Genomic DNA, 26,483 nt, shown 5'->3' on the forward strand with positions numbered 1-26,483 from the left:
CTGGATACAGAATGAATCTGTGTTCATTTAATCCCCTCGTGTCCACCTTCCTTTCATCACGGCGAGCCCGTAACCAGATAACTCAGTCCTGAGGGAGTCTGTACTTCACAGGTAATCTATGATCATCCAGACAAGATGCAACACGTCAGCCATCTGTATGATGTTCACAGCTTGTGATGCATGAAATGTATAAATATCTACAGGTCTTAGTATGCATGTGAATCTCTACGTCTGCTGCAAGCGCTGGTACAACGTACCATGTGTCTTTTATGTGTGTAAGGCTGTTAGTGATCCACTAGATGGCAGAGTCCTTTCTGAGATCTGCCACGCGGTTAACTTTATCTACAGGCATCATTATAATGTTCCTATTGAGACATGTAGGCAGTGCAGTAGATGTTGGTGGTCTTTGTTTCTCCGCTAGTTGCATGTAAGCCGTCCTGCTCGACACTCCCTCCACAGCTCATGGTGGTCCTGCGCTGCTCACCATGTCCTCCTGGGTATGTCTGAAAACCTACTTAGTTGTCAAATGCTTCTCCGGTTTTCCAGTTCCAGCCTTTCAGCACCCTGTTCCAGCTTTTTACCGGTGTGTTACTGTTTTAACATCTGATGTGCTCATTCATTCATGATCCTGACCGCTTAGTCCGATGAAGGGTAGTGGGGGAGCTGGAGCCGATCCCAGCAGACTTTAGACACCCTGGACAGCTCACCAGTCCATCGCAGGGCCAACTGATGTGTTTTCAACCTTTATTTGTACAGGTATACAGGACACACAGTCTGTTTTACTGACCTGTTGAGCTGACATGCACGTCTTGGATGGCTTGCAGATAGATCAGATGATCCAGTCTGATTTAAACAGCAGGCCGGCGAGGATGCTGGTTTATTTAAAGTAGCTAAAACATTTAAAATGTGGAAAGGGAAAGTAATTCTGACTTCTTTGTAAAGACAAAGGACACCGATCAGGACGGGACCGCCTGACAGCTCCCAGCATGAAGCTAGTCACATCAGGATCCAGTCAGACAGAAGACCAGACCTCATTCCTTAATAGCTCCACGACCAAAGCAGCCCGGTTACCTTTCTATGGACCTTTTTCAATGTATTGCAGATATTTTTACGTGGTGATCCAGATAATTCGTGTAGAGGGTTTATTTGTCATGTTTCTCTAATGTGACCACAGTAATCACTGCAGTGGCTGTGTGTGTGTGTGTGTGTGTGTGTGTGTCAGAGCGAGGAACACCGTCACTTTCTCAGTTCATAACCCCGTGATAAGCCAATAAATGACCAGAGATGCATCTCTGGTCTCACGTGGTTGAGGTACCATAAAAGCAGGAGAGTGTTGCTTTATGAAGTCACAAATCGAAAGCCAGCTTCAGTCTCGTCCATCTGTTACGTTGTCGGCTCCTCTACTTTTAGCATGTAAAGATGATGAGAACAAACGCAGCGACCAGATTCTGCATCTGAAGTGAACAAGCTTGTTGTCTGTTTGTGGGTTAAAATGTCAGTTTCACACATGCCTGTTGTGTTAGACTTTACAGACACGTTTCCAGAGTCTGACAGCTCATTTTTGCTTTCCTTCACCAGGTTCCCAATGCTGAACATGTCCACCCCCAGTGAGCTGAAGTCTCCCTGCGTGACTCGCAACGGCATGGTGAAGCTGCCCCCCAGCCAGCCCAACGGCCTGGGAAGTGCGAGTATCACCAAGGGGACCCCTGCTGCTAAGAACCGCCTCTGTCAGTCGTCCTCGGTACCCTCCATCTTGCCTCCTCCGCCATCCTCCCTCCCTTACCACCACCACCACCACCACCACCATCTGGACGGCCCCGGTATGCCTCACACTGCCGTCCCTCTCTTGGCCTCTGACCTGGAGTCTGGAAAGCCTCTGGTGAGCCTAAAGCCGTCTCTCCGTCAGCTGCCCCCCCTCACCCTACCCAAACCCGTGCTGCTGGAGCGTCAGCTCGTCCTGGATGAGAAGCTCCTCAACCGACTACTCTGGTACTTCACCACAGCAGAAAAATGTGTGCTGGCGCAGGTGTGCAAGACATGGCGCAAGGTGCTATACCAGCCCAAATTCTGGGAGGGCGTCACCCCCATTCTGCATGCCAAGGAGCTGTACACCATCCTGCCCAACGGGGAGAAGGAGTTTGTCAGCCTGCAGGCCTTTGCTCTGCGTGGTTTCCAGTCTTTCTGCTTAGTGGGGGTGTCGGACCTCGACATCTGTGAGTTCATTGACAACTACCCCCTGTCCAAGAAGGGTGTTCGCTCTGTCAGCCTCAAGAGGTCCACCATCACGGACGCTGGTTTGGAGGTAAGTCAGGATTTGAACATTTTTTAGATTAGAATAACTGTTTAAAAGCCTTCCCTGATGAGTATACCCCGCTGACTGAGGCGGACTGAGATCTGTGTAGTACAGAAGATGTTTGCACACACCAGGAAGCAGAATGCTAACATGTAGCATAGCAACATGATGTGGAGAAATAAGCTGAAAGACTCCACCAGCATCAGCATCCAGACCAAACACAGTTCCAACCCCAAGCAGAAAACATGAGAACTTCTGATCAGTTCTCCTCACACACAAAGCGTCATGTAAAAGAAGAGATTCTGCTGGTTACAAAGACGTCTGTCTCGTCTCTGTGGGACAGAAACTCTGGAAGCTAGCACCATAATTACACATAATGTTTTACTGTTGCTGTTGAACAATATTATTCTGGCTCTAAAAAAAGAAAAACTGGTTTCCTCAGACGTGTACCTGCGTACCAACCAACAACCTGGATATAAAAAGATGGACAGAGCTTCTTTCATGTCAATTGAGGCTCGGTGGGTGGATCCCACTGTCTTCATCTTGGCAGCGTCATGTGTCGTCACTCATAGAAAATAAATGGGCCGAAGAGGTGTGGCTGAGAAGAGGATGGATGATGATGATTCTATCAATCTCTGCCTCTTGCTGAGAGCCAACCAAGCTAACCCTAAGCTAATGAAAGCTAACCAGCTAACGGAAGAAAGCGGTCCAAAGCTAAGTCACGCTGTTAACCGGCTAAAAACCAAGGTTGTTCTACATTCCTCCTTCTCGCAGCGGGAGATCGGGTACCTGTCAATCAAAAAGGACACGCCCTTAAACATGCAGAATTTTATGATAAAATTACTTTTAAACTGAGGAATCAGAAAAAAATCACTTGTCATGAAGGTAAACCTGACCTATTAAACCTAAAATGTTTTTTGTACCAGGTTGTAAACATGTTTATTCCTGCTGTAAACATGTTTATTCCTGCTGTAAACATGTTTATTCCTGCTGTGAAGTTGGTCTTTTTAACATGGGAGTCTATGGATATTTGCTGTTTTGGAGCCCCTAGTGGACGTGGGGGGAACTGCAGTTTTGGTTTATATTAAACCACCAGATGTTTGGTGACACCTCTGTTAAAACACCTGGAAAACTGCTCAGCTTCACTTTTTACCCTCTACTGTTGCACAGTTCCTCATCAGACGTCACTTTACTTATCCCTAGATTAATTTGGCCAAAATCTTATTATTCAAATGTTATTTTTACTCTAAATGCAGCGAGTTCTTCTGTGTTCCAGGTGAATTTCCTCTGATGCAGCCCTGTAGTAGTGAAGAAATCTTCTTTTCTTTAAGGTCTGTCATTTCAGGCAGGTGGCTGAATAATGAAATGTTGAGAAGAATTTACTTATCACACACTGTGTTTGTTGAATTTATGATGTTTTTATTATTACATTTAGCATTTATTCTCATATCCTCCATCAGCAGAAACAAAACCAGGTGAAGCTGGGAGAAAGTTCTCCATACCTGCTACGCCAGGCTGCTATTCTGAGATGAGTGGTTGGTTGGTTGCCATGGAGAAAGATGAGCCTGTTGGCTGCATGGTCTATATTTGGGCTTTCATGCTGGAGGTGCTGATTTGTGCCTATTTGTTGCACTTTACAGCAAAACTGCAGTTAAAACATGAGTGTAGGAAATATTTCCACTAACAGATCTGCCTTGTGAAGGTATCATTTTGTGGACAGTGTGCATGCTTCTGTCATTCCTGCTGATCTGAACGTGGTTGATGTGTTTATTATTTTGGTTGACAAAGAAAACAGAAAACAGCTCAGACAGTTTGGATTTAGTCTCATAAATCCCTGGATGGTATATGCATGTATGTCAGTTGTGTTTTGTTTTGTTTTAGGTTTTAGTCATTTACTTGTTTGCAGTATGACTTTCATTCCCTCATGAATGGACCTGGAGAAATGTAGGTTTCTGCATTCAGATCATCTAAAATAGATTCTTGTTTGTAGGAAGAAGTGAACTGGATTTTAGATCAAAGGCATATTTTATAAACACTTTCTGAATGAATGGTTAGCTGGAAGGATCTGTGGGGCATAGAGGAGAAGCTTCTGCATCATGTCCTCTCAGCAATCTTCATGAGTGGTTGGATGAAGATGCAAGATATTTTCCCTTTGCTCCAGACCACAAACATGTAGACAGGATGTAAAGTGAGCTTCACTCAGGAATGAAACACCTGGGGTCAGAATCATGTTTTTAAGTGTCCCGGAGTCACCCTGGAGAAAAGGCGAGCCACTACCAGCTCATTGACACCAGCAGCAGTTACACCCTTCCAGATAACTTTTGTCCAAGATGGGTAAAAATAGCCAGTTGCTTCACAGCATGATCAGCAGCTCTAGAACATGATCAGCCTATCTGGAACCTGATCAGCAGCTCTGGAACCTGATCAGCCTATCTGGAACCTGATCAGCCTATCTGGAACATGATCAGCCTATCTGGAACCTGATCAGCAGCTCTGGAACCTGATCAGCCTATCTGGAACCTGATCAGCAGCTCTGGAACCTGATCAGCAGCTCTGGAACATGATCAGCAGCTCTGGAACCTGATCAGCCTATCTGGAACATGATCAGCCTATCTGGAACATGATCAGCCTATCTGGAACCTGATCAGCAGCTCTGGAACATGATCAGCCTATCTGGAACCTGATCAGCAGCTCTGGAACATGATCAGCAGCTCTGGAACCTGATCAGCCTATCTGGAACATGATCAGCCTATCTGGAACATGATCAGTCTATCTGGAACCTGATCAGCCTATCTGGAACCTGATCAGCCTATCTGGAACATGATCAGCCTATCTGGAACATGATCAGCAGCTCTGGAACCTGATCAGCAGCTCTGGAACATGATCAGCCATACTGGAACATGATCAGCAGCTCTGGAACATGATCAGCAGCTCTGGAACCTGATCAGCCTATCTGGAACATGATCAGTCTATCTGGAACATGATCAGCCTATCTGGAACCTGATCAGCCTATCTGGAACATGATCAGCAGCTCTGGAACATGATCAGCCTATCTGGAACATGATCAGCAGCTCTGGAACCTGATCAGCCTATCTGGAACATGATCAGCCTATCTGGAACATGATCAGCCAATCTGGAACATGATCGGCCTATCTGGAACCTGATCAGCCTATCTGGAACATGATCAGCAGCTCTGGAACCTGATCAGCCTATCTGGAACACGATCAGCCTATCTGGAACATGATCGGCCTATCTGGAACATGATCAGCCTATCTGGAACATGATCAGCAGCTCCGGAACCTGATCAGCCTATCTGGAACCTGATCAGCATATCTGGAACATGATCAGCCTATCTGGAACATGATCGGCCTATCTGGAACATGATCAGCCTATCTGGAACATGATCAGCCTATCTGGATCATGATCAGTCTATCTGGATCATGATCAGTCTATCTGGAACATGATCAGTCTATCTGGATCATGATCAGCCTATCTGGAACATGATCAGCCTATCTGGAACATGATCAGCCTATCTGGAACCGGATCAGCCTATCTGGAACATGATCAGCAGCTCTGGAACCTGATCAGCCTATCTGGAACATGATCAGCCTATCTGGAACATGATCAGTCTATCTGGAACACGATCAGTCTATCTGGAACATGATCAGCCTATCTGGAACATGATCAGTCTATCTGGAACATGATCAGTCTATCTGGAACATGATCAGCCTATCTGGAACATGATCAGCCTATCTGGAACATGATCAGCCTATCTGGAACATGATCAGTCTATCTGGAACATGATCAGCCTATCTGGAACATGATCAGTCTATCTGGAACATGATCAGCAGCTCTGGAACATGATCAGCCTATCTGGAACATGATCAGTCTATCTGGAACATGATCAGTCTATCTGGAACATGATCAGTCTATCTGGAACATGATCAGCCTATCTGGAACATGATCAGCATATCTGGATCATGATCAGCCTATCTGGAACATGATCAGCCTATCTGGAACATGATCAGCAGCTCTGGAACATGATCAGTCTATCTGGAACATGATCAGCCTATCTGGAACATGATCGGCCTATCTGGAACATGATCAGCCTATCTGGAACATGATCAGCCTATCTGGAACATGATCAGCCTATCTGGAACACGATCAGTCTATCTGGAACATGATCAGTCTATCTGGAACACGATCAGCCTATCTGGATCATGATCAGTCTATCTGGAATATGATCAGCCTATCTGGAACATGATCAGCCTATCTGGAACATGATCGGCCTATCTGGAACATGATCAGTCTATCTGGAACATGATCAGCCTATCTGGAACATGATCAGCCTATCTGGAACATGATCAGCCTATCTGGATCATGATCAGTCTATCTGGAATATGATCAGCCTATCTGGAACATGATCAGCAGCTCTGGAACATGATCAGCCTATCTGGAACCTGATCAGCAGCTCTGGAACATGATCAGCAGCTCTGGAACCTGATCAGCCTATCTGGAACATGATCAGTCTATCTGGAACATGATCAGCCTATCTGGAACATGATCAGCAGCTCTGGAACCTGATCAGCAGCTCTGGAACCTGATCAGCAGCTCTGGAACCTGATCAGCCTATCTGGAACATGATCAGCCTATCTGGAACCTGATCAGCCTATCTGGAACATGATCAGCCTATCTGGAACATGATCAGCAGCTCTGGAACCTGATCAGCAGCTCTGGAACATGATCAGCCTATCTGGAACATGATCAGCAGCTCTGGAACATGATCAGCAGCTCTGGAACCTGATCAGCCTATCTGGAACATGATCAGTCTATCTGGAACATGATCAGCCTATCTGGAACATGATCAGCCTATCTGGAACATGATCAGCCTATCTGGAACATGATCAGCAGCTCTGGAACCTGATCAGCAGCTCTGGAACATGATCAGTCTATCTGGAACATGATCAGCAGCTCTGGAACATGATCAGCAGCTCTGGAACCTGATCAGCCTATCTGGAACATGATCAGTCTATCTGGAACATGATCAGCCTATCTGGATCATGATCAGCCTATCTGGAACATGATCAGTCTATCTGGAACATGATCAGCCTATCTGGAACATGATCGGCCTATCTGGAACCTGATCAGCCTATCTGGAACATGATCAGCAGCTCTGGAACATGATCAGCCTATCTGGAACATGATCAGCAGCTCTGGAACCTGATCAGCCTATCTGGAACATGATCAGCCTATCTGGAACATGATCAGCCAATCTGGAACATGATCGGCCTATCTGGAACCTGATCAGCCTATCTGGAACATGATCAGCAGCTCTGGAACATGATCAGCCTATCTGGAACATGATCAGCCTATCTGGAACCGGATCAACCTATCTGGAACATGATCAGCCTATCTGGAACATGATCGGCCTATCTGGAACATGATCAGCCTATCTGGAACATGATCAGCAGCTCCGGAACCTGATCAGCCTATCTGGAACCTGATCAGCATATCTGGAACATGATCAGCCTATCTGGAACATGATCGGCCTATCTGGAACATGATCAGCCTATCTGGAACATGATCAGCCTATCTGGATCATGATCAGTCTATCTGGATCATGATCAGTCTATCTGGAACATGATCAGTCTATCTGGATCATGATCAGCCTATCTGGAACATGATCAGCCTATCTGGAACATGATCAGCCTATCTGGAACCGGATCAGCCTATCTGGAACATGATCAGCAGCTCTGGAACCTGATCAGCCTATCTGGAACATGATCAGCCTATCTGGATCATGATCAGTCTATCTGGAACATCATCAGCCTATCTGGAACATGATCAGCCTATCTGGAACATGATCAGCCTATCTGGAACATGATCAGCAGCTCTGGAACATGATCAGTCTTTCTGGAACATGATCAGCCTATCTGGAACACGATCAGCCTATCTGGAACATGATCAGTCTATCTGGAACACGATCAGCCTATCTGGATCATGATCAGTCTATCTGGAATATGATCAGCCTATCTGGAACATGATCAGCCTATCTGGAACATGATCGGCCTATCTGGAACATGATCAGTCTATCTGGAACATGATCAGCCTATCTGGAACATGATCAGCCTATCTGGAACATGATCAGCCTATCTGGATCATGATCAGTCTATCTGGAATATGATCAGCCTATCTGGAACATGATCAGCCTATCTGGAACATGATCAGCCTATCTGGAACATGATCAGCCTATCTGGATCATGATCAGTCTATCTGGAATATGATCAGCCTATCTGGAACATGATCAGCCTCTCTGGAACATGATCAGCCTATCTGGATCATGATCAGCAGCTCTGGAACATGATCAGCCTATCTGGAACATGATCAGCAGCTCTGGAACATGATCAGCCTATCTGGAACATGATCAGCCTATCTGGAACACGATCAGCCTATCTGGATCATGATCAATCTATCTGGAACATGATCGGCCTATCTGGATCATGATCAGTCTATCTGGAACATGATCAGCCTATCTGGAACATGATCAGCCTATCTGGAACATGATCAGCCTATCTGGAACATGATCGGCCTATCTGGATCATGATCAGTCTATCTGGAACATGATCAGCCTATCTGGAACATGATCAGTCTATCTGGAACATGATCAGCCTATCTGGAACATGATCAGCCTATCTGGATCATGATCAGTCTATCTGGAACATGATCAGCCTATCTGGAACATGATCAGCCTATCTGGAACATGATCAGCCTATCTGGATCATGATCAGTCTATCTGGAACACGATAAGCCTATCTGGAACGTGATCAGCCTATCTGGAACATGATCAGCCTATCTGGAACATGATCAGCCTATCTGGAACATGACCAGTCTATCTGGAACATGATCAGCCTATCTGGAACATGATCAGCCTATCTGGAACATGATCAGCCTATCTGGATCATGATCAGTCTATCTGGAACACGATAAGCCTATCTGGAACGTGATCAGCCTATCTGGAACATGATCAGCCTATCTGGAACATGATCAGCCTATCTGGAACATGACCAGTCTATCTGGAACATGACCAGTCTATCTGGAACATGATCAGCCTATCTGGAACATGATCAGCCAATCTGGAACATGATCAGCAGCTCTGGAACATGATCAGTCTATCTGGAACATGATCAGCCTATCTGGAACATGATCAGCCTATCTGGAACATGATCAGTCTATCTGGAACATGATCAGCCTATCTGGATCATGATCAGTCTATCTGGAACATGATCAGCCTATCTGGAACATGATCAGTCTATCTGGAACATGATCAGCCTATCTGGAACATGATCAGCCTATCTGGATCATGATCAGTCTATCTGGATCATGATCAGCCTATCTGGAACATGATCAGCCTATCTGGATCATGATCAGCCTATCTGGAACATGATCAGTCTATCTGGAACATGATCAGTCTATCTGGAACATGATCAGCCTATCTGTATCATGATCAGCCTATCTGGAACATGATCAGTCTATCTGGAACATGATCAGCCTATCTGGATCATGATCAGCCTATCTGGAACATGATCAGCCTATCTGGAACATGATCAGCCTATCTGGAATATGATCAGCAGCTCTGGAACATGATCAGCCTATCTGGAACATGATCAGCCTATCTGGAACCTGATCAGCAGCTCTGGAACCTGATCAGCCTATCTGGAACATGATCAGCCTATCTGGAACCTGATCAGCCTATCTGGAACATGATCAGCCTATCTGGAACATGATCGGCCTATCTGGAACCTGATCAGTCTATCTGGAACATGATCAGCCTATCTGGAACATGATCAGCCTATCTGGAACATGATCAGCAGCTCTGGAACATGATCAGTCTATCTGGAACATGATCAGCCTATCTGGATCATGATCAGTCTATCTGGATCATGATCAGCCTATCTGGAACATGATCAGCCTATCTGGAACATGATCAGCCTATCTGGAACATGATCAGTCTATCTGGAACATGATCAGCCTATCTGGATCATGATCAGCCTATCTGGAACATGATCGGCCTATCTGGATCATGATCAGTCTATCTGGAACATGATCAGTCTATCTGGAACATGATCAGCCTATCTGGATCATGATCAGTCTATCTGGATCATGATCAGCCAATCTGGAAAATGATCAGCCTATCTGGAACATGATCAGCAGCTCTGGAACCTGATCAGCCTATCTGGATCATGATCAGCCTATCTGGATCATGATCAGTCTATCTGGAACATGATCAGTCTATCTGGAACATGATCAGCCTATCTGGAACATGATCAGCAGCTCTGGAACCTGATCAGCCTATCTGGAACATGATCGGCCTATCTGGATCATGATCAGTCTATCTGGAACATGATCAGTCTATCTGGAACATGATCAGCCTGTCTGGATCATGATCAACCAATCTGGAAAATGATCAGCCTATCTGGAACATGATCAGCAGCTCTGGAACCTGATCAGCCTATCTGGAACATGATCAGCCTATCTGGATCATGATCAGTCTATCTGGAACCTGATCAGCCTATCTGGAACATGATCAGCCTATCTGGAACATGATCGGCCTATCTGGAACATGATCGGCCTATCTGGAACATGATCAGCCTATCTGGAACATGATCAGCCTATCTGGATCATGATCAGTCTATCTGGAACATGATCAGCCTTTCTGGAACATGATCAGCAGCTCTGGAACATGATCAGTCTATCTGGAACATGATCAGCCTATCTGGAACATGATCAGCCTATCTGGAACCTGACCAGCAGCTCTGGAACATGATCAGCCTATCTGGAACATGATCAGTCTATCTGGAACATGATCAGCCTATCTGGAACATGATCAGCCTATCTGGAACATGATCAGCAGCTCTGGAACATGATCAGTCTATCTGGAACATGATCAGCCTATCTGGATCATGATCAGCCTATCTGGAACATGATCAGCCTATCTGGAACATGATCAGCCTATCTGGAACATGATCAGTCTATCTGGAACATGATCAGTCTATCTGGAACATGATCAGCCTATCTGGATCATGATCAGCCTATCTGGAACATGATCAGTCTATCTGGAACATGATCAGCCTATCTGGATCATGATCAGTCTATCTGGAACATGATCAGTCTATCTGGAACATGATCAGCCTATCTGGAACATGATCAGTCTATCTGGAACATGATCAGCCTATCTGGATCATGATCAGCCTATCTGGAACATGATCAGCCTATCTGGAACATGATCAGCCTATCTGGAACATGATCGGCCTATCTGGATCATGATCAGTCTATCTGGAACATGATCAGTCTATCTGGAACATGATCAGCCTATCTGGATCATGATCAGCCTATCTGGAACATGATCAGTCTATCTGGAACATGATCAGCCTATCTGGATCATGATCAGTCTATCTGGAACATGATCAGTCTATCTGGAACATGATCAGCCTATCTGGATCATGATCAGTCTATCTGGAACATGATCAGCCTATCTGGAACATGATCAGCCAATCTGGAAAATGATCAGCCTATCTGGAACATGATCAGCAGCTCTGGAACCTGATCAGCCTATCTGGAACATGATCAGCCTATCTGGAACATGATCAGCCTATCTGGAACATGATCAGCCTATCTGGATCATGATCAGTCTATCCGGAACATGATCAGCCTATCTGGAACATGATCAGCCTATCTGGAACATGATCAGCAGCTCTGGAACATGATCAGTCTATCTGGAACATGATCAGCCTATCTGGAACATGATCAGCCTATCTGGAACATGATCAGTCTATCTGGAACATGATCAGCCTATCTGGAACATGATCAGCAGCTCTGGAACATGATCAGCCTATCTGGAACCTGATCAGCCTATCTGGAACATGATCAGCAGCTCTGGAACCTGATCAGCCTATCTGGAACATGATCAGCCTATTGGGAACATGATCAGCCTATCTGGAACATGATCAGCCTATCTGGATCATGATCAGTCTATCTGGAACATTATCAGCCTATCTGGAACATGATCAGCCTATCTGGAACATGATCAGCCTATCTGGAACATGATCAGCCTATCTGGAACATGATCAGCCTTTCTGGATCATGATCAGTCTATCTGGAACATGATCAGCCTATCTGGAACATGATCAGCCTATCTGGAACATGATCAGCCTATCTGGAACATGATCAGTCTATCTGGAACATGATCAGCCTATCTGGAACATGATCAGCAGCTCTGGAACATGATCAGCCTATCGGGAACATGATCAGCATATCTGGAACATGATCAGCCTATCTGGAACATGATCAGCAGCTCTGGAACTTGATCAGCCTATCTGGAACATGATCAGCCTATCTGGAACATGATCGGCCTATCTGGAACATGATCAGCCTATCTGGATCATGATCAGTCTATCTGGAACATGATCAGCCTATCTGGAACATGATCAGCATATCTGGAACATGATCAGCCTATCTGGAACATGATCAGCAGCTCTGGAACTTGATCAGCCTATCTGGAACATGATCAGCCTATCTGGAACATGATCGGCCTATCTGGAACATGATCAGCCTATCTGGATCATGATCAGTCTATCTGGAACATGATCAGCCTATCTGGAACATGATCAGCATATCTGGAACATGATCAGCCTATCTGGATCATGATCAGTCTATCTGGAACACGATAAGCCTATCTGGAACATGATCAGCCAATCTGGAACATGATCAGCCTATCTGGAACATGATCAGCCTATCTGGATCATGATCAGTCTATCTGGAACATGATCAGTCTATCTGGAACATGATCAGCCTATCTGGAACATGATCAGCAGCTCTGGAACATGATCAGCCTATCTGGAACATGATCAGCCTTTCTGGAACATGATCAGCCTATCTGGAACATGATCAGCCTATCTGGATCATGATCAGCCTATCTGGAACATGATCAGCCTATCTGGAACATGATCAGCCTATCTGGAACATGATCGGCCTATCTGGATCATGATCAGTCTATCTGGAACATGATCAGTCTATCTGGAACATGATCAGCCTATCTGGATCATGATCAGCCTATCTGGAACATGATCAGTCTATCTGGAACATGATCAGCCTATCTGGATCATGATCAGTCTATCTGGAACATGATCAGTCTATCTGGAACATGATCAGCCTATCTGGATCATGATCAGTCTATCTGGAACATGATCAGCCTATCTGGAACATGATCAGCCAATCTGGAAAATGATCAGCCTATCTGGAACATGATCAGCAGCTCTGGAACCTGATCAGCCTATCTGGAACATGATCAGCCTATCTGGAACATGATCAGCCTATCTGGAACATGATCAGTCTATCTGGAACATGATCAGCCTATCTGGATCATGATCAGTCTATCTGGAACATGATCAGTCTATCTGGAACATGATCAGCCTATCTGGACATGATCAGTCTATCTGGAACATGATCAGCCTATCTGGAACATGATCAGCCAATCTGGAAAATGATCAGCCTATCTGGAACATGATCAGCAGCTCTGGAACCTGATCAGCCTATCTGGAACATGATCAGCCTATCTGGAACATGATCAGCCTATCTGGAACATGATCAGCCTATCTGGATCATGATCAGTCTATCTGGAACATGATCAGCCTATCTGGAACATGATCAGCCTATCTGGAACATGATCAGCAGCTCTGGAACATGATCAGTCTATCTGGACCATGATCAGCCTATCTGGAACATGATCAGCCTATCTGGAACATGATCAGTCTATCTGGAACATGATCAGCCTATCTGGAACATGATCAGCAGCTCTGGAACATGATCAGCCTATCTGGAACCTGATCAGCCTATCTGGAACATGATCAGCGGCTCTGGAACCTGATCAGCCTATCTGGAACATGATCAGCCTATTGGGAACATGATCAGCCTATCTGGAACATGATCAGCCTATCTGGATCATGATCAGTCTATCTGGAACATTATCAGCCTATCTGGAACATGATCAGCCTATCTGGAACATGATCAGCCTATCTGGAACATGATCAGCCTATCTGGAACATGATCAGCCTTTCTGGATCATGATCAGTCTATCTGGAACATGATCAGCCTATCTGGAACATGATCAGCCTATCTGGAACATGATCAGCCTATCTGGAACATGATCAGTCTATCTGGAACATGATCAGCCTATCTGGAACATGATCAGCAGCTCTGGAACATGATCAGCCTATCTGGAACCTGATCAGCCTATCTGGAACATGATCAGCAGCTCTGGAACATGATCAGCCTATCGGGAACCTGATCAGCCTATCTGGAACATGATCAGCCTATCTGGAACATGATCAGCCTATCTGGAACATGATCAGCAGCTCTGGAACTTGATCAGCCTATCTGGAACATGATCAGCCTATCTGGAACATGATCGGCCTATCTGGAACATGATCAGCCTATCTGGAACATGATCAGCCTATCTGGAACATGATCAGCCAATCTGGAACATGATCAGCCTATCTGGAACATGATCAGCCTATCTGGATCATGATCAGTCTATCTGGAACATGATCAGTCTATCTGGAACATGATCAGCCTATCTGGAACATGATCAGCAGCTCTGGAACATGATCAGCCTATCTGGAACATGATCAGCCTATCTGGATCATGATCAGTCTATCTGGAACATGATCAGTCTATCTGGAACATGATCAGCCTATCTGGAACATGATCAGCAGCTCTGGAACATGATCAGCCTATCTGGAACATGATCAGCCTTTCTGGAACATGATCAGCCTATCTGGAACATGATCAGCAGCTCTGGAACCTGATCAGCCTATCTGGAACATGATCAGCCTATCTGGAACATGATCAGCCTATCTGGAACATGATCGGCCTATCTGGAACATGATCGGCCTATCTGGATCATGATCAGTCTATCTGGAACATGATCAGTCTATCTGTTACATGATCAGCCTATCTGGATCATGATCAGCCTATCTGGAACATGATCAGTCTATCTGGAACATGATCAGCCTATCTGGATCATGATCAGTCTATCTGGAACATGATCAGCCTATCTGGAACATGATCAACCAATCTGGAAAATGATCAGCCTATCTGGAACATGATCAGCAGCTCTGGAACCTGATCAGCCTATCTGGAACATGATCAGCCTATCTGGAACATGATCAGCCTATCTGGAACATGATCGGCCTATCTGGAACATGATCGGCCTATCTGGAACATGATCAGCCTATCTGGAACATGATCAGCCTATCTGGATCATGATCAGTCTATCTGGAACATGATCAGCCTATCTGGAACATGATCAGACTATCTGGAACATGATCAGCAGCTCTGGAACATGATCAGCCTATCTGGAACATGATCAGTTTATCTGGAACATGATCAGCCTATCTGGAACATGATCAGCCTATCTGGAACATGATCAGCCTATCTGGAACATGATCAGCCTATCTGGAACACGATCAGCCAATCTGGAACATGATCAGCCTATCTGGAACATGATCAGCCTAACTGGATCATGATCAGTCTATCTGGATCATGATCAGCCTATCTGGAACATGATCGGTCTATCTGGAACATGATCAGACTATCTGGAACATGATCAGCCTATCTGGAACATGATCAGTCTATCTGGAACATGATCAGCAGCTCTGGAACCTTATCAGTTTATCTGGAACATGATCAGCCTATCTGGATCATGATCAGTCTATCTGGAACATGATCAGCCTATCTGGAACATGATCAGCAGCTCTGGAACATGATCAGCCTATCTGGAACATGATCAGCCTATCTGGAACCTGATCAGCCTATCTGGAACATGATCAGCAGCTCTGGAACCTTATCAGTTTATCTGGAACATGATCAGCCTATCTGGAACATGATCAGCCTATCTGGAACATGATCAGCCTATCTGGAACATGATCAGCCTATCTGGAACATGATCAGTCTATCTGGAACATGATCAGCAGCTCTGGAACCTTATCAGTTTATCTGGAACATGATCAGCCTATCTGGAACATGATCAGCCTAATTCGAACATGATCAGTCTATCTGGAACATGATCAGCAGCTCTGAAACATGATCAGTCTATCTGGAACATGATCAGCCTATCTGGATCATGATCAGTCTATCTGGAACACGATCAGTATATCTGTAACATGATCAGCCTATCTGGAACATGATCAGCCTATCTGGAACATGATCAGCCTATCTGGAACATGATCAGTCTATCTGGAACATGATCAGCCTATCTGGAACATGATCAGCCTATCTGGAACATGATCAGCAGCTCTGGAACATGATCAGTCTATCTGGAACATGATCAGCCTATCTGGATCATGATCAGTCTATCTGGAACACGATCAGTATATCTGTAACATGATCAGCCTATCTGGATCATGATCAGCCTATCTGGAACATGATCAGTCTATCTGGAACATGATCAGCCTATCTGGATCATGATCAGCCTATCTGGAACATGATCAGTCTATCTGGAACATGATCAGCCTATCTGGATCATGATCAGTCTATCTGGAACATGATCAGTCTATCTGGAACATGATCAGCCTATCTGGATCATGATCAGTCTATCTGGAACATGATCAGCCTATCTGGAACATGATCAGCCAATCTGGAAAATGATCAGCCTATCTGGAACATGATCAGCAGCTCTGGAACCTGATCAGCCTATCTGGAACATGATCAGCCTATCTGGAACATGATCAGCCTATCTGGAACATGATCAGTCTATCTGGAACATGATCAGCCTATCTGGATCATGATCAGTCTATCTGGAACATGATCAGTCTATCTGGAACATGATCAGCCTATCTGGACATGATCAGTCTATCTGGAACATGATCAGCCTATCTGGAACATGATCAGCCAATCTGGAAAATGATCAGCCTATCTGGAACATGATCAGCAGCTCTGGAACCTGATCAGCCTATCTGGAACATGATCAGCCTATCTGGAACATGATCAGCCTATCTGGAACATGATCAGCCTATCTGGATCATGATCAGTCTATCTGGAACATGATCAGCCTATCTGGAACATGATCAGCCTATCTGGAACATGATCAGCAGCTCTGGAACATGATCAGTCTATCTGGACCATGATCAGCCTATCTGGAACATGATCAGCCTATCTGGAACATGATCAGTCTATCTGGAACATGATCAGCCTATCTGGAACATGATCAGCAGCTCTGGAACATGATCAGCCTATCTGGAACCTGATCAGCCTATCTGGAACATGATCAGCGGCTCTGGAACCTGATCAGCCTATCTGGAACATGATCAGCCTATTGGGAACATGATCAGCCTATCTGGAACATGATCAGCCTATCTGGATCATGATCAGTCTATCTGGAACATTATCAGCCTATCTGGAACATGATCAGCCTATCTGGAACATGATCAGCCTATCTGGAACATGATCAGCCTATCTGGAACATGATCAGCCTTTCTGGATCATGATCAGTCTATCTGGAACATGATCAGCCTATCTGGAACATGATCAGCCTATCTGGAACATGATCAGCCTATCTGGAACATGATCAGTCTATCTGGAACATGATCAGCCTATCTGGAACATGATCAGCAGCTCTGGAACATGATCAGCCTATCTGGAACCTGATCAGCCTATCTGGAACATGATCAGCAGCTCTGGAACATGATCAGCCTATCGGGAACCTGATCAGCCTATCTGGAACATGATCAGCCTATCTGGAACATGATCAGCCTATCTGGAACATGATCAGCAGCTCTGGAACTTGATCAGCCTATCTGGAACATGATCAGCCTATCTGGAACATGATCGGCCTATCTGGAACATGATCAGCCTATCTGGAACATGATCAGCCTATCTGGAACATGATCAGCCAATCTGGAACATGATCAGCCTATCTGGAACATGATCAGCCTATCTGGATCATGATCAGTCTATCTGGAACATGATCAGTCTATCTGGAACATGATCAGCCTATCTGGAACATGATCAGCAGCTCTGGAACATGATCAGCCTATCTGGAACATGATCAGCCTTTCTGGAACATGATCAGCCTATCTGGAACATGATCAGCAGCTCTGGAACCTGATCAGCCTATCTGGAACATGATCAGCCTATCTGGAACATGATCAGCCTATCTGGAACATGATCGGCCTATCTGGAACATGATCGGCCTATCTGGATCATGATCAGTCTATCTGGAACATGATCAGTCTATCTGTTACATGATCAGCCTATCTGGATCATGATCAGCCTATCTGGAACATGATCAGTCTATCTGGAACATGATCAGCCTATCTGGATCATGATCAGTCTATCTGGAACATGATCAGCCTATCTGGAACATGATCAACCAATCTGGAAAATGATCAGCCTATCTGGAACATGATCAGCAGCTCTGGAACCTGATCAGCCTATCTGGAACATGATCAGCCTATCTGGAACATGATCAGCCTATCTGGAACATGATCGGCCTATCTGGAACATGATCGGCCTATCTGGAACATGATCAGCCTATCTGGAACATGATCAGCCTATCTGGATCATGATCAGTCTATCTGGAACATGATCAGCCTATCTGGAACATGATCAGACTATCTGGAACATGATCAGCAGCTCTGGAACATGATCAGCCTATCTGGAACATGATCAGTTTATCTGGAACATGATCAGCCTATCTGGAACATGATCAGCCTATCTGGAACATGATCAGCCTATCTGGAACATGATCAGCCTATCTGGAACACGATCAGCCAATCTGGAACATGATCAGCCTATCTGGAACATGATCAGCCTAACTGGATCATGATCAGTCTATCTGGATCATGATCAGCCTATCTGGAACATGATCGGTCTATCTGGAACATGATCAGACTATCTGGAACATGATCAGCCTATCTGGAACATGATCAGTCTATCTGGAACATGATCAGCAGCTCTGGAACCTTATCAGTTTATCTGGAACATGATCAGCCTATCTGGATCATGATCAGTCTATCTGGAACATGATCAGCCTATCTGGAACATGATCAGCAGCTCTGGAACATGATCAGCCTATCTGGAACATGATCAGCCTATCTGGAACCTGATCAGCCTATCTGGAACATGATCAGCAGCTCTGGAACCTTATCAGTTTATCTGGAACATGATCAGCCTATCTGGAACATGATCAGCCTATCTGGAACATGATCAGCCTATCTGGAACATGATCAGCCTATCTGGAACATGATCAGTCTATCTGGAACATGATCAGCAGCTCTGGAACCTTATCAGTTTATCTGGAACATGATCAGCCTATCTGGAACATGTTCAGCCTATCTGGAACATGATCAGCCTAATTCGAACATGATCAGTCTATCTGGAACATGATCAGCAGCTCTGAAACATGATCAGTCTATCTGGAACATGATCAGCCTATCTGGATCATGATCAGTCTATCTGGAACACGATCAGTATATCTGTAACATGATCAGCCTATCTGGAACATGATCAGCCTATCTGGAACATGATCAGCCTATCTGGAACATGATCAGTCTATCTGGAACATGATCAGCCTATCTGGAACATGATCAGCCTATCTGGAACATGATCAGCAGCTCTGGAACATGATCAGTCTATCTGGAACATGATCAGCCTATCTGGATCATGATCAGTCTATCTGGAACACGATCAGTATATCTGTAACATGATCAGCCTATCTGCAACACAATCAGCCTATCTGGATCATGATCGGCCTATCTGGAACATGATCAGCCTATCTGGATCATGATCAGTCTATCTGGAACATGATCAGCCTATCTGGAACATGATCAGCAGCTCTGGAACCTGAGCAGCCTATCTGGAACATGATCAGCAGCTCTGGAACCTGATCAGCAGCTCTGGAACCTGATCAGCCTATCTGGAACATGATCAGCCTATCTGGATCATGATCAGTCTATCTGGAATATGATCAGCCTATCTGGAACATGATCAGCCTATCTGGATCATGATCAGTCTATCTGGAACATCATCAGCCTATCTGGAACATGATCAGCCTATCTGGAACATGATCAGCCTATCTGGAACATGATCAGTCTATCTGGAACATGATCAGCAGCTCTGGAACATGATCAGCCTATCTGGAACATGATCAGCCTATCTGGAACATGATCAGCCTATCTGGAACATGATCAGTCTATCTGGAACATGATCAGCCTATCTGGAACATGATCAGCCTATCTGGAACATGATCAGCCTATCTGGATCATGATCAATCTATCTGGAATATGATCAGCCTATCTGGAACATGATCAGCCTATCTGGAACATGATCAGCCTATCTGGAACCTGATCAGCCTATCTGGAACATGATCAGCGGCTCTGGAACCTGATCAGCCTATCTGGAACATGATCAGCCTATTGGGAACATGATCAGCCTATCTGGAACATGATCAGCCTATCTGGATCATGATCAGTCTATCTGGAACATTATCAGCCTATCTGGAACATGATCAGCCTATCTGGAACATGATCAGCCTATCTGGAACATGATCAGCCTATCTGGAACATGATCAGCCTTTCTGGATCATGATCAGTCTATCTGGAACATGATCAGCCTATCTGGAACATGATCAGCCTATCTGGAACATGATCAGCCTATCTGGAACATGATCAGTCTATCTGGAACATGATCAGCCTATCTGGAACATGATCAGCAGCTCTGGAACATGATCAGCCTATCTGGAACCTGATCAGCCTATCTGGAACATGATCAGCAGCTCTGGAACATGATCAGCCTATCGGGAACCTGATCAGCCTATCTGGAACATGATCAGCCTATCTGGAACATGATCAGCCTATCTGGAACATGATCAGCAGCTCTGGAACTTGATCAGCCTATCTGGAACATGATCAGCCTATCTGGAACATGATCGGCCTATCTGGAACATGATCAGCCTATCTGGAACATGATCAGCCTATCTGGAACATGATCAGCCAATCTGGAACATGATCAGCCTATCTGGAACATGATCAGCCTATCTGGAACATGATCAGCCTATCTGGATCATGATCAGTCTATCTGGAACATGATCAGTCTATCTGGAACATGATCAGCCTATCTGGAACATGATCAGCAGCTCTGGAACATGATCAGCCTATCTGGAACATGATCAGCCTTTCTGGAACATGATCAGCCTATCTGGAACATGATCAGCAGCTCTGGAACCTGATCAGCCTATCTGGAACATGATCAGCCTATCTGGAACATGATCAGCCTATCTGGAACATGATCGGCCTATCTGGAACATGATCGGCCTATCTGGATCATGATCAGTCTATCTGGAACATGATCAGTCTATCTGTTACATGATCAGCCTATCTGGATCATGATCAGCCTATCTGGAACATGATCAGTCTATCTGGAACATGATCAGCCTATCTGGATCATGATCAGTCTATCTGGAACATGATCAGCCTATCTGGAACATGATCAACCAATCTGGAAAATGATCAGCCTATCTGGAACATGATCAGCAGCTCTGGAACCTGATCAGCCTATCTGGAACATGATCAGCCTATCTGGAACATGATCAGCCTATCTGGAACATGATCGGCCTATCTGGAACATGATCGGCCTATCTGGAACATGATCAGCCTATCTGGAACATGATCAGCCTATCTGGATCATGATCAGTCTATCTGGAACATGATCAGCCTATCTGGAACATGATCAGCCTATCTGGAACATGATCAGCAGCTCTGGAACATGATCAGCCTATCTGGAACATGATCAGTTTATCTGGAACATGATCAGCCTATCTGGAACATGATCAGCCTATCTGGAACATGATCAGCCTATCTGGAACATGATCAGCCTATCTGGAACACGATCAGCCAATCTGGAACATGATCAGCCTATCTGGAACATGATCAGCCTAACTGGATCATGATCAGTCTATCTGGATCATGATCAGCCTATCTGGAACATGATCGGTCTATCTGGAACATGATCAGACTATCTGGAACATGATCAGCCTATCTGGAACATGATCAGTCTATCTGGAACATGATCAGCAGCTCTGGAACCTTATCAGTTTATCTGGAACATGATCAGCCTATCTGGATCATGATCAGTCTATCTGGAACATGATCAGCCTATCTGGAACATGATCAGCAGCTCTGGAACATGATCAGCCTATCTGGAACATGATCAGCCTAACTGGAACCTGATCAGCCTATCTGGAACATGATCAGCAGCTCTGGAACCTTATCAGTTTATCTGGAACATGATCAGCCTTTCTGGAACATGATCAGCCTATCTGGAACATGATCAGCCTATCTGGAACATGATCAGCCTATCTGGAACATGATCAGTCTATCTGGAACATGATCAGCAGCTCTGGAACCTTATCAGTTTATCTGGAACATGATCAGCCTATCTGGAACATGATCAGCCTATCTGGAACATGATCAGCCTAATTCGAACATGATCAGTCTATCTGGAACATGATCAGCAGCTCTGAAACATGATCAGTCTATCTGGAACATGATCAGCCTATCTGGATCATGATCAGTCTATCTGGAACACGATCAGTATATCTGTAACATGATCAGCCTATCTGGAACATGATCAGCCTATCTGGAACATGATCAGCCTTTCTGGAACATGATCAGTCTATCTGGAACATGATCAGCCTATCTGGAACATGATCAGCCTATCTGGAACATGATCAGCAGCTCTGGAACATGATCAGTCTATCTGGAACATGATCAGCCTATCTGGAACATGATCAGCAGCTCTGGAACTTGATCAGCCTATCTGGAACATGATCAGCCTATCTGGAACATGATCGGCCTATCTGGAACATGATCAGCCTATCTGGATCATGATCAGTCTATCTGGAACATGATCAGCCTATCTGGAACATGATCAGCAGCTCTGGAACCTGAGCAGCCTATCTGGAACATGATCAGCAGCTCTGGAACCTGATCAGCAGCTCTGGAACCTGATCAGCCTATCTGGAACATGATCAGCCTATCTGGATCATGATCAGTCTATCTGGAATATGATCAGCCTATCTGGAACATGATCAGCCTATCTGGATCATGATCAGTCTATCTGGAACATCATCAGCCTATCTGGAACATGATCAGCCTATCTGGAACATGATCAGCCTATCTGGAACATGATCAGTCTATCTGGAACATGATCAGCAGCTCTGGAACATGATCAGCCTATCTGGAACATGATCAGCCTATCTGGAACATGATCAGCCTATCTGGAACATGATCAGTCTATCTGGAACATGATCAGCCTATCTGGAACATGATCAGCCTATCTGGAACATGATCAGCCTATCTGGATCATGATCAGTCTATCTGGAATATGATCAGCCTATCTGGAACATGATCAGCCTATCTGGAACATGATCAGCCTATCTGGAACATGATCAGTCTATCTGAAACATGATCAGCCTATCTGGAACATGATCGGCCTATCTGGAACATGATCAGCCTATTTGGAACATGATCAGCCTATCTGGAACATGATCAGCCTATCTGGAACATGATCAGCCTATCTGGAACATGATCAGCAGCTCTGGAACCTGATCAGCCTATCTGGAACATGATCAGCCTATCTGGAACATGATCAGCCTATCTGGAACATGATCAGTCTATCTGAAACATGATCAGCAGCTCTGGAACATGATCGGCCTATCTGGAACATGATCGGCCTATCTGGAACATGATCAGCCTATTTGGAACATGATCAGCCTATCTGGATCATGATCAGTCTATCTGGAACATCATCAGCCTATCTGGAACATGATCAGCCTATCTGGAACATGATCAGCCTATCTGGAACATGATCAGCAGCTCTGGAACATGATCAGTCTTTCTGGAACATGATCAGCCTATCTGGAACATGATCAGCCTATCTGGAACATAATCAGCCTATCTGGAACATGATCAGCCTATCTGGAACATGATCAGCAGCTCTGGAACATGATCAGCCTATCTGGAACATAATCAGCCTATCTGGAACATGATCAGCCTATCTGGAACATGATCAGCAGCTCTGGAACATGATCAGTCTATCTGGAACATGATCAGCCTATCTGGATCATGATCAGTCTATCTGGAACATGATCAGCCTATCTGGAACATGATCAGCAGCTCTGGAACATGATCAGTCTATCTGGAACATGATCAGCCTATCTGGATCATGATCAGTCTATCTGGAACATGATCAGTCTATCTGGAACATCATCAGCCTATCTGGAACATGATCAGCCTATCTGGAACATGATCAGCCTATCTGGAACATGATCAGCAGCTCTGGAACATGATCAGTCTTTCTGGAACATGATAAGCCTATCTGGAACCTGATCAGCCTATCTGGAACATGATCAGCAGCTCTGGAACCTGATCAGCCTATCTGGAACCTGATCAGCCTATCTGGAACATGATCAGCCTATCTGGAACATGATCAGCCTATCTGGAACATGATCAGCCTATCTGGAACATGATCAGCCTATCTGGAACATGATCAGTCTATCAGGAACCTGATCAGCCTATCTGGGACATGATCAGCCTATCTGGAACATGATCAGCAGCTCTGGAACATGATCAGCCTATCTGGAACCTGATCAGCCTATCTGGGACATGATCAGCCTATCTGAAACATGATCAGCCTATCTGGAACATGATCAGCAGCTCTGGAACATGATCAGCCTATCTGGAACATGATAAGCCTATCTGGAACCTGATCAGCCTATCTGGAACATGATCAGCAGCTCTGGAACCTGATCAGCCTATCTGGAACCTGATCAGCCTATCTGGAACATGATCAGTCTATCTGGAACCTGATCAGCAGCTCTGGAACCTGATCAGCCTATCTGGAACATGATCAGCCTATCTGGAACCTGATCAGCCTATCTGGAACATGATCAGTCTATCTGGAACCTGATCAGCAGCTCTGGAACCTGATCAGCCTATCTGGAACATGATCAGCCTATCTGGATCATGATCAGCCTATCTGGAACATGATCAGTCTATCTGAAACATGATCAGCAGCTCTGGAACATGATCGGCCTATCTGGAACATGATCGGCCTATCTGGAACATGATCAGCCTATCTGGAACATGATCAGTCTATCTGAAACATGATCAGCAGCTCTGGAACATGATCAGCCTATCTGGATCATGATCAGTCTATCTGGAACATCATCAGCCTATCTGGAACATGATCAGCCTATCTGGAACATGATCAGCCTATCTGGAACATGATCAGCCTATCTGGAACATGATCAGCAGCTCTGGAACATGATCAGTCTTTCTGGAACATGATCAGCCTATCTGGAACATGATCAGCCTATCTGGATCATGATCAGTCTATCTGGAACATCATCAGCCTATCTGGAACATGATCAGCCTATCTGGAACATGATCAGCAGCTCTGGAACATGATCAGTCTATCTGGAACATGATCAGCCTATCTGGATCATGATCAGCCTATCTGGAACATGATCAGCAGCTCTGGAACATGATCAGTCTATCTGGAACATGATCAGCCTATCTGGATCATGATCAGTCTATCTGGAACATGATCAGTCTATCTGGAACATCATCAGCCTATCTGGAACATGATCAGCCTATCTGGAACATGATCAGTCTATCTGGAACATGATCAGTCTATCTGGAACATGATCAGCCTATCTGGATCATGATCAGTCTATCTGGAACATGATCAGCCTATCTGGATCATGATCAGCCTATCTGGAACATGATCAGCCTATCTGGAACATGATCAGCAGCTCTGGAACATGATCAGCCTATCTGGAACATGATCAGCAGCTCTGGAACCTGATCAGCCTTTCTGGAACCTGATCAGCCTATCTGGAACATGATCAGTCTATCTGGAACCTGATCAGCCTATCTGGGACATGATCAGCCTATCTGGAACATGATCAGCAGCTCTGGAACATGATCAGCCTATCTGGAACATGATCAGCCTATCTGGAACATGATCAGCAGCTCTGGAACATGATCAGCCTATCTGGAACATGATAAGCCTATCTGGAACCTGATCAGCCTATCTGGAACATGATCAGCAGCTCTGGAACCTGATCAGCAGC

The 26,483-nt window shown here is 45.1% G+C and overlaps 1 protein-coding gene across 1 annotated transcript in view; it reads left to right on the forward strand.

The window, feature by feature from the left end:
* Window positions 1-1,582: 1,582 nt before the first annotated feature.
* fbxl16 (F-box and leucine-rich repeat protein 16) overlaps window positions 1,583-26,483 on the forward strand; it is a 60,650-nt gene continuing 35,749 nt past the window's right edge. Inside the window, exon 1 of the mRNA XM_079252528.1 lies at window positions 1,583-2,302. Coding sequence (XP_079108654.1) covers window positions 1,586-2,302 — 717 coding nt within the window. The 5' untranslated portion in view covers window positions 1,583-1,585. The remainder of the gene's footprint in view (window positions 2,303-26,483) is intronic.

This window comes from Telmatherina bonti (genome assembly GCF_933228915.1).
Source record: "Telmatherina bonti genome assembly, chromosome: 14".
Lineage (NCBI taxonomy): Eukaryota > Metazoa > Chordata > Actinopteri > Atheriniformes > Telmatherinidae > Telmatherina > Telmatherina bonti.